A 13,485-nucleotide genomic window follows, 5' to 3' on the forward strand; every position below is an offset into this window, starting at 1 on the left:
GGGTCTTTATGGGAGGTTCCACTGTATATATGTATATACATCTGCTGTGTTTGAATTGAAAAAGAGCAAAAAGTTTAAACAAAATAAAAAAATAATTTAAAAAATACTTTTCATGAAAATTATTAAATACAGTGTTTGCTTCCGCCTGCAATACCACAGTCCCTATTGTCTCAGTGTCAGTGACAGGTCTTGAAGACTTTTTTGATATATATTCCTTTAGATTTTGATTGTTACTCTTCTCTCCCCTTGCCTTGACATGACAGTGGTGACGTGAAAGGATGGAGGAACCCGACGGAGCAGTGTACACAGAGGTCAAGGTTGAGATCGACATTGCTGAGGAACCTGTACCTCTGTATCTGACTGACCTATATACAGGAGGTGAGAGATTGTGTGGTTTTGCCTTTTTCAAGCATCCTTCCCTGTGATGCGCTATACATTTACGCTACTGCGCTATAATGGCTTGTCACTTCAAGTGATAAGCGATCAGGCCGTGGGTAATCGGCAAATGAAGTATTGTCGTGAAATGCATTGCGTTCTGTTTCATTCTGTGAGTTCAACAGATTGACTAAATGTATAAATTTTGCTTCACGCGACTTGTTTTTTGTTGGTCATAACATGGTTAGTGTAACACATTTGATTTTTGACCAAAAAAAGACATTAACAAGAAGTCTGACAGTAATACCTTGCAAAAGATGACCTCCGTGTTTGTGATTCGTTTATCATCTTGCGTCAAATTTTTTACGGCAGCAACAGTTACCCCCCGCGGGTTAGGGGGAAGAATTTACCCGATGCTCCCCAGCATGTCGTAAGAGGCGACTAACGGATTCTGTTTCTCCTTTTACCCTTGTTAAGTGTTTCTTGTAATTGAATATAGTCAATTTTTGTAAAGATTTTAGTCAAGCAGTATGTAAGAAATGTTTAGTCCTTTGTACTGGAAACTTGCATTCTCCCAGTAAGGTAATATATTGTACTACGTTGTTTCTGACACAACCGTCGTACGAAGAAGAAGAAGAAGTACTACGTTGCAAGCCCCTGGAGCAAATTTTTGATTTGTGCTTTTGTGAACAAGAAGCAATTGACAAGTGGCTCTATCCCATCTCGCCCCTTTCCCCGTCGCGATATAACCTTCGTGGTTGAAAATGACGTTAAACACCAAAGAAAGAAAGAAAGCAACAGTTGTTTCTCAGATAACCTCTAAATTTACCTCCATTTTTAAGACTCCCTCCATTTTAAGACCTGATCTCCTCAGATTTTTCAAGGTCATAAAAGGCCTTTATTGTTTTGCTCTACCCCAGTAGATATTTGAATGATACCACAAAAAGTGGGTTAATTTTGACCCAAAACAAGCCTCGGAAAGGCACCCTACTGACTTCTCCCCCTAATGTGCCGAATGCACTTGTTTTTTTTCATACCTGACAAGTTCCGTTTCACTGCATTAGGTTAGGTTCTGTCCTATGAGCGTGAGAGTTTAGGAAGCATGAGAGTTCACACCAATATATTATACGTTATTCGCGTGTTTGACCAAAATATGACATTTTACACAGATCGAGACAGTCATTGTTCTCCGAGACCGCGCTAGCGGTCGAGGTGAACAATGACTGTCTCGATCTGTGTAAAATGTCATATTTTGGTCTCTCCCCCCTTTCCCTCGTCGCGATATAACCTTCGTGGTTGAAAACGACGTTAAACACCAAATAAAGAAAGAAAGTCATATTTTGGTCAAACACGCAAATAACATTTATGTATCGATCGAATTCCTTTCAGGTACTATGAATTTGTTGTTGTTTTGACGATTGAACGAGCACACACACACTGACATGCAATCAAACACATTTGCTTCATATTTGGGTGTTTCAGGTTGACCGAAACTTCCAAGGAACTACAAAACATGTACTGACTTTGTTGTTGTTTTGACATTGAACAGCACACACACATGCAATCAAACACATGACGTACGTGTGTTTTGTAGTTCCTTTAAAGTTTCGGTCAACCTGAAACGCCAAATTATAAAGTTTTGTCGGCCTCTGACGTCACATGACTCAAAGAAGGGAAATCCAATCTCCAATCGATACATAATGTGACATAGAGTGTGGGTTCTTTTGGGGTTTAAATGTGAGGTGTTTTTTTGACTCACATGCGAAGCAAAAGTGAGTCTATGTACTCACCCGAGTCGTCCGGACGTCCGTCCGTCCGTCCGGAAAACTTTAACGTTGGATATTTCTTGGACACTATTCAGTCTATCAGTACCAAATTTGGCAAGATGGTGTATGATGACAAGGCCCCAAAAAACATACATAGCATCTTGACCTTGCTTCAAGGTCAAGGTCGCAGGGGCCATAAATGTTGTCTAAAAAACAGCTATTTTTCACATTTTTCACATTTTCTCTGAAGTTTTTGAGATTGAATACCGCACCTATATATGATATATAGGGCAAAGTAAGCCCCATCTTTTGATACCAGTTTGGTTTACCTTGCTTCAAGGTCAAGGTCACAGGAGCTCTTCAAAGTTGGATTGTATACATATTTTGAAGTGACCTTGACCCTGAACTATGGAAGATAACTGTTTCAAACTTAAAAATTATGTGGGGCACATGTTATGCTTTCATCATGAGACACATTTGGTCACATATGATCAAGGTCAAGGTCACTTTGACCCTTATGAAATGTGACCAAAATAAGGTAGTGAACCACTAAAAGTGACCATATCTCATGGTAGAAAGAGCCAATAAGCACCATTGTACTTCCTATGTCTTGAATTAACAGCTTTGTGTTGCATGACCTTGGATGACCTTGACCTTGGGAAGGTCACATGTATTTTGGTAGGAAAAATGTGTAAAGCAGTTCTTAGTGTATGATGTCATAGCTAGGTTTAGTTATTTGACCTTGACCCTGAAGGTCAAGGTCATGTAAAGGTCAAGGTCAAGCATGTGAGTCGTATGGGCTTTGCCCTTCTTGTTAAATTTATGTGTACAGAGCACAAACTTGTTTGTTGTATCACTATCAGTACTCCTTGATTTGAGACTAATTGAATGATTTAATGACAACTGTGCGTCTGAAGATCCATTTGCATCTTAATTTTTATGCAAGCTTGCATGTCAGGGACATTATGTACTGATGTAGTTTATTTTGTGTGTGCATCTGCATGGACTGCATAGAAAGTGCCAGCAGAAAACTTTTATTTAATATCTCTTTGTAGTTTGCTCTTCTGTTAATTGTCTGTTTGTAGTTTGCTTTTCTGTTAGTATTGTCAGTTAAATGAACACAGTGTAGACAGTACTCATAAGCATGGATCATTGATTTTTCAGTCAGCAAAGATGTCAGAGCAGACAGAGCAGTCCCTGCCTGGACCCAGCACACGGCAGAAGGAGATGCTGTTGCCAACGGTCACAGTGATATCGTGGTGAAGACAGAGGCAGGGGAAGATCAGCCTGGTTTGCTCCATGATTTCAGCCATGACACAACCTGGACTGGGAAATGTTTGCCTGCACCCAATTCAGAGGGAAAGGAAGGATGGGGAACCCGGAAACCGGGAGAATCGGAACACAATGAATACCCTTCAGCACCTGAACTAAGTGTTGAAGACCTGAGGACAAGTGATAAGAACCCTGAAAGGCCACATGCTTGTCCATTGTGTCCTGCTACTTACAAGCGACCTGTTCACTTGAGGGAGCACATGTTAAAACACACAGGAGAGAAAGATTATGCATGTGAAAAATGTGACGAGACATTTGGTCTGCCCCAACACCTGAAGCAACACATGCGGATCCACTCGAGGCAAAGACCTAATAAATGCCCTCACTGTGATGCCACTTTTATGCAGCCAAGGACTTTGACCCTTCATTTACGGAAGGGACATCCTACACTCTATGGGTACTCATCAGCAGCTGAATGGATCGTAGCTGTTTCTGACAGCGTTAGGACCATAGACAGGACCCTTGAAAAACCGTACACTTGTCACCTGTGTCCTGCTGCCTACAAGCAATCGCACCATTTGAGGGAACACATGTTTAAACACACAGGAGAAAAAGATCATGCCTGTGCAAATTGTGATGACAAATTCAGCACGCTCCAACAACTGAAGTCACACATGCGGATCCACTCAGGGCAAAGACCTTATAAATGCCCTCGCTGTGATGCCTCTTTCATGCAGCCAAGGACTTTGACACTACATTTACGGAAGGGACACCCTACACTCTATAAAGACTCATCAGCAGCTGAATGGAACGTAGCTGTTGCTGACAGCGTTAGGACGATCGATAGGACCCTTGAAAAGCCATACTCTTCTCACCTGTGTACTGCTGTTGCCAACGATCACAGTGATATCGTGGTGAAGACAGAGGCAGGGGAAGATCAGTCTGGTTTGCTCCACGATTTCAGCCATGACACAACCTGGACTGGGAAATGTTTGCCTGCACCCAATTCAGAGGGAAAGGAAGGATGGGGAACCCGGAAACCGGGAGAATCGGAACACTGTGAATACCCTTCAGCACCTGAACTAAGTGCTGAAGACCTGAGGACAAGTGATAAGAACCCTGAAAGGCCACATGCTTGTCCATTGTGTCCTGCTACTTACAAGCGACCTGTTCACTTGAGGGAGCACATGTTAAAACACACAGGAGAGAAAGATTATGCATGTGAAAAATGTGATAAGACATTTCGTCTGCCCCAATATCTGAAGCAACACATGCTGACCCACTCAGGTCAAAGACCACATGCTTGTCCATTATGTCCTGCTAATTACAAGCGACCTGGTCACTTGAGGGAGCACATGTTAAAACACACAGGAGAGAAAGATTATGCATGTGAAAAATGTCATAAGATATTTCGTCTGCCCCAATATCTGAAGCAACACATGCTGACCCACTCAGGTCAAAGACCACATGCTTGTCCATTATGTCCTGCTAATTACAAGAACTCCGCGAATTTGAAGGAACACATGTTTAAACACACAGGAGAGAAAGATCATGCCTGTGCAAAGTGTGATGAGGCTTTCAGTCTGCCCCAACATTTGAAGCGACACATGTTGTCCCACACTGGCCAAAGACCGTATCAATGCCAACACTGTGATGCTAGCTTTTTGCGGCCTGATTTTTTGACACGACATATACAAGTAGGACATCCTAAACTGAGTGATCGCCCCTCAGCGACTGAAGTGAGTGTTGGTGTTGAATCCAGCACATCTAGCTCAAACAGCAATCTAGACAGTCCTGCCACCGAGGTCAACACATGTCAGAATGAAGTGAGTTCTACTGAATGCAATTGGGCTGTTGTTGTCAAATTAGAGCCAGATGTTGACATGTAAGTGTACACCATCCTAAACTGAGTGATTTGTTAAAATCCATCATTACTCTAAAACCATGTCTGTTGTTAGACTTCCATCAGCAGTGAATGCAACACTAGAAGCCCTGCTCGTCAAAAATTAGCTCACTTTGTGGAAGGTGTCAGCGGAGGGGAGCAAGACCGTCGTTGTCTTGCGCCTGACCGGTTTCAACACACCGCCCACCATTACCACTGACAGTACAGTACAACGGTTTCAACACACCGCCCGCCATCACCACTGACAGTACAGTACAACGGTTTCGTCGCAAGCCATCAAGCCAGCTACGGAGAGACGCAAACAGAGCTATAACCTACGTTTACATCAGAAAACAACAGCCACAACAACCTCAACATCAGTCAAGTGCTGGACCGTTTCAACAAACCCCCCTTTTCTCGCCTACCCCTGAAAAGAAATAACCTGTCAAAGAAGATAATGTGTATGATATTGAATGTTAACAAACCCACATTCCATTTCTGTCACCATTACACGCGCGTGACGATTCAGCACGTGAAATTCATGCAGATCACTCTCCCCTTGCAACTAACCTGAAATGTGTGCCACCAGTTGACAAGTGTGTAGTTTCGCCGGACCAGTCGAGTGCGAACTCTGACACTGGTAGTGATCACGATGTTTACACAGACGCTGATGGAATTGAAACAAAGGAGATGGAGCGTGCTCTTGAAGACAGAGCTGAAAAAGCAGGATTTTCCTTGGATGATATCTACGATAGGGTAGGACAGGTCAAAGACAAAAGGCACCGACAAAACCTCAAAGACCCTCTGAGAAACCAACGCATTCTCAACTTAGTCTCAGACAAACGGCGTTATGGTGGCATGCAGGTACTTGTCTGTGAGTCAGATGATTTGGTGCTCCGGTACGATGTCAGGGACTGGTTCATTCAATTGCGTAAGTCGATTGTGACAGACTTAGAGGCAGACACGATGAGATGCTTGCGTAGGTGGACCCCTCTGTTGAATCCAGCACATCTAGCTCAAACAGCAATCTAGACAGTCCTGCCGCCGAGGTCAACACATGTCAGTATGAAGTGAGTTCTACTGAATGCAATTGGGCTGTTGTAGCCAAATTATTAGAGCCAGATATTGACATGCAATTGTACGACATCCTAAACTGAGTGATCCCCCCTCAGCCACTGAATTGAGTGTTTGTGGTGAATCCTAAACATGTAGTGTAAACAGCAAGCCAAACAGTCCTGCCACTGAGGTCAACACATGTCAGACTGAAGTGGGTTTCAGTGGGTGTGTTGTCACTGTCAGGACAGAGCCTGCAATGACTGCCTCTGATGAAGACTGCGAGTCAGATTGTCCCGTCTTTTTCTGCTCAGAAGTAGGCCAAGGGATGAATTCCACTTCACAAGTCACTGAACAGACGCCCTCTGTGTCACTGCTACAAGAACTAGTGTACACCAAGTGGGGTTCCTCTAACAGTCTATTGTCAAAGCCTGAAGAAAAAGAACAACATTGCTGTTCAAAGTGTGTTGAAGCTTTCAGTTTCACTACCTGGGAGAGCACATGTTAGCACATGATGGAGAGACACCACACATATCTGCACAATGTGACCATGCCTCACCATAGACCAGTGATGTAAAGAATCCCATGTCAACACATGCTAGTAACAGACTGCATTACCTAATGTAAAGTGTGTGGTGCCGAGTTCAGTCTTCCAAGTGAATTGAAGCAACACATGGTGACCCATGCAGTGCAACAACCTTGTAAATGCACACTGTGTGATGCTACTTTCAAGCACCTTGATCTTTTGACACAACAGAGTATAGACTTTGTGTTTACCTGTAAGCAGCTGAATTCTGTGAAAAGAAATCATTTGAGGGACCACATGTTGACTCACACAGAAGATGGGATTGCATATATATATGTGATGATACTGATAGATTCTGTCTGGCCCTGATACATTTTCAGTTACAGCTTCAAGGTCCTTGTCTACATTTTTATACCAAAATCGCCATTTGACCATTAAAATGCAGAGTCTATTATCTACAAATATCAACAATACACACCCTTTCGATCAGGAAAGACGAAGCCAGTGTAGCCGTTTGAACATTCATTGTAGTATTCCAGTGTAGTACTCATAGTAGGATATCCTTATTTGGAAAATGCCAAGCGCAAAACTCCTCTCAAATCCCGTGCATTTCGTGCGTTTATAAAAAAGCGTGGACAGCGCTCCAGTGTCAGACCTGTTTACCCTCCCGGATTGTCCGGAATTATTACGGATTTGGGGTCTAAATTCTGGTATTACGGAATACTACCGAAAATTCCGGAAATTCCGGTCGAGAGAACCTTTTTCGTGCGTGAAAATTCGAAGTCGAAATTGTGGTAGTCACCAGGACTGTGATTTCAAGGCTGACCGAAACAGCCTTTTCTGCGCATGTGCACAGCAAGGTATTTGTCGGATTCCGCGGATTTGAGATCGAAATTTGGTCCGAAGGGTAGACTAATATAGGGCCGATCTCTGTGGGGACGAAATGCCAACCAAAAAAGCGAAAGTTGTACAGAAATATCGGCAAAACTATTAAGTCAAGTGGCGGTGTCTGGTGAAGTTTAAGAAGAGCGAACCACATTCATTTTGGTGATCAACTTGAGATCAGTGCAACAACAAAGCTAGTCAGTTTACGAGTCGCGTCGCGGCACGTGTCCCAAGGTTAGACGCAGCATTAGTTTTAACAAAATGCAGTACACAAATGAACATGGAAACAAACAAAAACACGAAATTATGTTTGGCAAAACATGAGCCTGCTTCGCATCGAGTTTATTTGACCTAGGTCTCTACTTCCACAGATTCTCTCAGACCTGCGAACCGATCTCTCACTACGGTCAGTCGCGCCAGAGACATAGATGTAGGTCTATGGTCGCGCTCATCAGTTACTTGGCTGTTGCCGAAATTCAAGTCTTTCTGAGTCTAAAACTGATCTCCATTAATATTTCTCCAATATAGCAAAGATCACAGTTCTTTGAATCGAAAAACTTACAACAAAATGTTTAAATGAAATAAACGAATTAATGCAGGATGTCTGAAGTGACAGAATGTGAGGTGGTTTTGTTCACATGCATCTTCAAGTGACTGTAAATAGTCCAAGGGCGGAGGGGTGGGGGTGGGGGGATGTTACAGGGGTTCCGGACCCCCCCCCCCCCTTGCTGTCAAAAAAGCAACCAAAAAAAAACCCCAATAATTCAGTCTGTGGGGAAAAAAAACTACTGAAAGACATTTTCTGTCTGTGAAATTGTTGTTGTTGTCGGGAGCAGATATCAATGAAGATAAATTGCCATTATTTAATACTAACTTTAAAAGAAATAATGAGTGGCTGCTGACACCAATTGGCAATTTATCATGTTTAAAATCAAGGATAAGCTACAAATTGTTAATAAAATAGCTAAAATTCTTCAGCCAGACCCCCCCAACCCCTGGACCCCAGGTTGTACACCCCCCCCCCTCTAGCTCTCTTGCTCCGCCCCTGAATACTGGTTTTTTTTTGTTTTTAGATAAAGTAAACTTGTCTTAGTTAACTTGCATATTATATATCAGGTGTCTTGTGTTTGTGTGTGTGTGTCATCGAGCTTCTGTGTGTGTAGTACAATACTGTTAAACATGGTTATCAATTTTGTACTTGTTTTGCATGGTAGCGCGCGAATAAACGTGTCGTTTAATCGTTTTCGAGCTGGTTCAGTTTATGGTTGATAAAAAAGATTACTCAAAGATGCCTCAAATTACGGAAAAGTACCAGCTGCATTCCTGATTTTCATTTGGGGGGGTAAACAGGTCTGCAGTGTCAAACTGTTGCTGCACTTGTTTGGGCGTGGCTATTGAGCATAGTGACATGAATTTGATTGGTCAGTATTTTTAGGCAAAGCACATGTTCTCAGCAAACAGAAAACAAAATATTGGAGGCGTGAGTCACGCTACCCAAAATTAAAATCTTTTTTTACCTATATTTTTTTTCTATAATTTTTTTTCCCATGGTTCATTCATCATTTGACATAATTTTGTATCGACATCTAACCATAAGATTATTGAAAAAAAGCAAAAATGTAGACGACCACCTTTAATGTAATACAGGTTGTCTACAAATGATTGAGAATTAGTATTTTGTTGGTAGTAACTGTAAAATTAACAGCGCAGAAATGTTTTGGGTATGAAAGGAAAGCTTACAGATACACAATGGAATAATAAAACGGTAGTCCGTTTTCCCTATTCTCATTTGACAATCACCGCATGAGACATCAGGGCTCCAAAAACTTGTCCAAATTCACAGTCACACCAACAGAAGTAAAGACAGCTTTGCGTAATATTTTTAGATTGATGACTATGTTTTGTTTGGTCCAGTGGTCTAGTATTAACCAACAATTGCAGAGAATATAATTTTGTTCTTGTTACATGCATTACACCTTCACCGTGCTTCATGGGTCGTGGATGACCCAGAGCCTCACAAAATGTCTTTATCTCTAAAAACTATTTGGAGTTTTTAATTGAGACTTCAGGTAATCTCCAATCACCATACAACCTTCCCAGTGCCCAACTTTTGAAAGATTATCTTTGTAAACAAACATATAAACGATGACGTAATTTGAACTACACAGTCCGAATGATGTGGGCCATGGGTCGTGGACGACCCATATGGAATGACGTAAGGAATTTTACGTTGTTTATCCTTATTCGGTTGGCGTGGGTCGTGTACGACCCATACTCTGCAAAGAGGCGGCAAAATGTTTATCCCTATTCGGATGGCATGGGTCGTTTACATTGAACCCTTCTTTGGACAGTATGGGTCGAACACAACCCACATCATCTGGACTGTGTATAGTCCAACGCTAGATCCGGTGAAGGTTAAAAAAAAAAATTCAAACTGGGATTTTCCCATGAAATATGCTGTTATTTTAGTGTTATGATCTATTTTGGCTTATTGCGCTACAGGGGATCCCGGTTAGTTTCATATACAATTTGTTCTTTGAAAAAGGCCGGCATATAAGGATTTACAAATAAGGTTTTATGTTTATATTTTGCCAGGGCTTCTGATGTCTAATTTGCTTCTTACTGGTGACAATATTTTGAATTTGGTCCTAAATACGAACTGGCAGTATATTTGATGGTAATGCTGACGTCATAACAGAAAATCCATCGCAGACTTTAAAAAAAATATTTTTGCACAAATCCTGACTTTAGAGATGGTAGTAGATGAGCAGAAAGGTACTCTGTATGTAATCCTACTTAGTGTAAATGACGTAATAGTGACATTTTCTTTCGCTTTGACCATTTTATAACTGTTAAAATTATTATCTTGCATTCTGTTACACTTGCTGAACATACTCAATTCACTGGCAATCGACCTAACATCCTGGTTTTGTCATGGCGCAAGGCACAGTACGGTCACCTGTGGTCATTTTTTGTGTGCAAAAATCTGGGTCACCTTCCTCCAATTTTGTTTCATGCACACGTGTTTTCACACAATCGGAGCAAAAAGTTTGCTTCCCATCTTAGAAGGATGTCTTGGTCTGTAATTGCAACTTTTTTGTTTTATAATAGGTCCATTTGAAGTTGTCAAAAATCAGAAGCTGTGTCAAAAATGCCATATTTTGCAAACAAGGGCAATAAGTGTCATCTAGTACTGCCAAAGGTACTGCCAAGGCTGTTTTGATAATTTAAACTAATAAATGTACATGTATATTATTCATATGTATAGATATTTGTAGTTTCGTTTCACACACTCCTTCATTTAGGGCTATGGTCTTAATGAATAACATCCTGGTTTTAATAATAATAATAATTGTCAGTAAGTACTGGTGTCACATGACTGATGTGAACCAGTTGATTGGCTAATGGCGATGCGCTAAAACTGTTAGCGCACTCTTGGAGTGCGCTAACTTTTCCACAGAGCGTATTCTTCCGCCCTTTGCCTAAGCGAGACTGTGCTCTCATCCTCAGAATTAATTAATGACATGTAGCTTATATTCTACACAATACCAAATGACCATAAATTCCCTGCTTCTCAATTAAAGCAGAAGTGGGTTTTTTCTGACAGATTGCATGTGCCTGTGCCAGTGCCAGTGATCTAAAAATAGAAGCCGCTGCGTTTCATCTAATTTTCGCCGACTTGCATAGATTCTTCTCATATGCCGTGTTAGTGGCATGTAGCTTATCATCCACATTACCAAATGATGAGTTAGTATACAATTCCCAGCGGCTAACAGAAAACACAAGTGTTATTCTGATAACGTACCACCTAGACCAGTTTGGAAGACTGACTCGATCGACTCTGTAGCAGACTACACAGAAATACGACTACATCAGTTCAGTAAATGAATGGTTTCTGAATTATTATTTCAAGGCAAGAACAATCGTAATCGAAAACGTGTAAGGTTCAGAACGTTCTTACCATATATAAGACTTATTACCAGCAAACCTCATGCGTGCAGACTCAGTCAGTGCAGACTGCAGTGGTTCGATTGCCCTAGCAGACGACATAAACCCCGCTCAGCAAATTAACATGTTGGGCAAATGTGAACGAAAAAACGATGGGGATATAATACGTGTAGGGTTCAGAGCATTCTTACCGTTCATATTTAGTATCAGACTCCCCGATGAGTGAAGATACAACACGAGAAATATGCCACATTTGTTTTGAAAATGTGCGAACCGTCGAGTCACGCTTCGAGTCAATTCAAGGGGAGTCACTCCGCACAGTCAATCCGTCGAAGCTCGACTGGAGGTTTCGAATCGCAAATAATGAAGACTAGAGCACAGTCCTTTCTCCGAGTTCAAATGAGGTCTCTCTGAAAGATCATCACTGTTCAGATTAACGCTACACTGGAATTTACCAACAGAAATTAAAATGCGTGTGACGAAAGCACGACACACTTGAGACACCCCACACAAAAGTAGATCTTTACTGTACACGACCTGACCACACAGTTATGCCTATTCAAATGCGCGTTGCAAAATGTGCGTTTGGAATCTTCTTTTTTCTATGGCGGTACTGACAATATCGTTATTGAAACAATCCCAGTGCACTAAGGGATTTATAGAGCAAATCTCGAAAATAATTATTGAACTCAGCGCTACGCGCTTCGTTCAATAATGATTTCTCGATTTGCTCTATAAATCCCTTAGTGCACTGGGATGTCTCAATAACTTAAATAATAATAATAATAATAATAATGGACATTTATTAATCGCCCCTTCTCACAAGAGCTCACGGTGATTTACATATTAATTTCTGCCGTGTGAGATGGAATTTTTTACACAATACATCACGCATTCACATCGGCCAGTAAATCTCAAGCCATTACGGCGAATATTTACTTTTCACGGCCTATTATTCCAAGTCACACGGGTATTTGGTGGACATTTTTATCTATGCCTATACAATTTTGCCAGGAAAGACCCTTTTGTCAATCGTGGGATCTTTAACGTCCACACCCCAATGTAGTGTACACGAAGGAACCTCGGTTTTTCGTCTCATCCGAAAGACTAGCACTTGAACCCACCACCTAGGTTAGGAAGGGGGGAAGAAAATTGCTAACGCCCTGACCCAGGGTCGAACTCGCAACCTCTCGCTTCCGAGCGCAAGTGCGTTACCACTCGGCCACCCAGTCCTTATCATGGCGCAAGGCACAGTACAGTCACCCGTGGTCATTTTTTGTGTGCAAAAATCTGGGTCACCTTCCTCCTGTTTTGTTTCAGCACACGTGTTTTCACACAATCGGAGCAAAAAGTATGCTTCCCAACTTAGAAGGATGTCTTGGTCTGTAATTGCAACCTTTTGTTTTATAATAGGTCCATTTGAAGTTGTACCCCCCGCGGGTTAGGGGGAGTCCCATATTGTTTGGGACAAGAAAGAATTTACCCGATGCTATCCAGCATGTCGTAAGAGGCGACTAACGGTTCTGTTTCTCCTTTTACCCTTGTTAAGTGTTTCTTGTATAGAATATAGTCAATGTTTGTAAAGATTTTAGTCAAGCAGTATGTAAGAAATGTTAGTCCTTTGTACTGGAAACTTGCATTCTCCCAGTAAGGTCATATATTGTACTACGTTGCAAGCCCCTGGAGCAATTTTTTGATTAGTGCCTTTGTGAACAAGAAACAATTAACAAGTGGCTCTATCATATCTCCCCCTCTTCCCCTATCCCATCTCCCCCCTT

At 41.7% G+C, this 13,485-nt stretch overlaps 1 protein-coding gene across 1 annotated transcript; it reads left to right on the plus strand.

The window, feature by feature from the left end:
• The first annotated feature begins 227 nt into the window (after positions 1–227).
• Positions 228–6,621, plus strand: LOC138976989 (oocyte zinc finger protein XlCOF28-like). Its single transcript, XM_070349881.1, has 4 exons — positions 228–378; positions 3,306–4,751; positions 5,885–6,051; positions 6,595–6,621. The coding sequence occupies exons 1-4, from the start codon at positions 279–281 to the stop codon at positions 6,619–6,621; spliced, it is 1,740 nt and encodes a 579-aa protein (XP_070205982.1). The 5' UTR covers positions 228–278.
• The last annotated feature ends 6,864 nt before the right edge of the window (positions 6,622–13,485 follow it).

Source organism: Littorina saxatilis, linkage group LG9 (assembly GCF_037325665.1).
Source record: "Littorina saxatilis isolate snail1 linkage group LG9, US_GU_Lsax_2.0, whole genome shotgun sequence".
NCBI lineage: Eukaryota > Metazoa > Mollusca > Gastropoda > Littorinimorpha > Littorinidae > Littorina > Littorina saxatilis.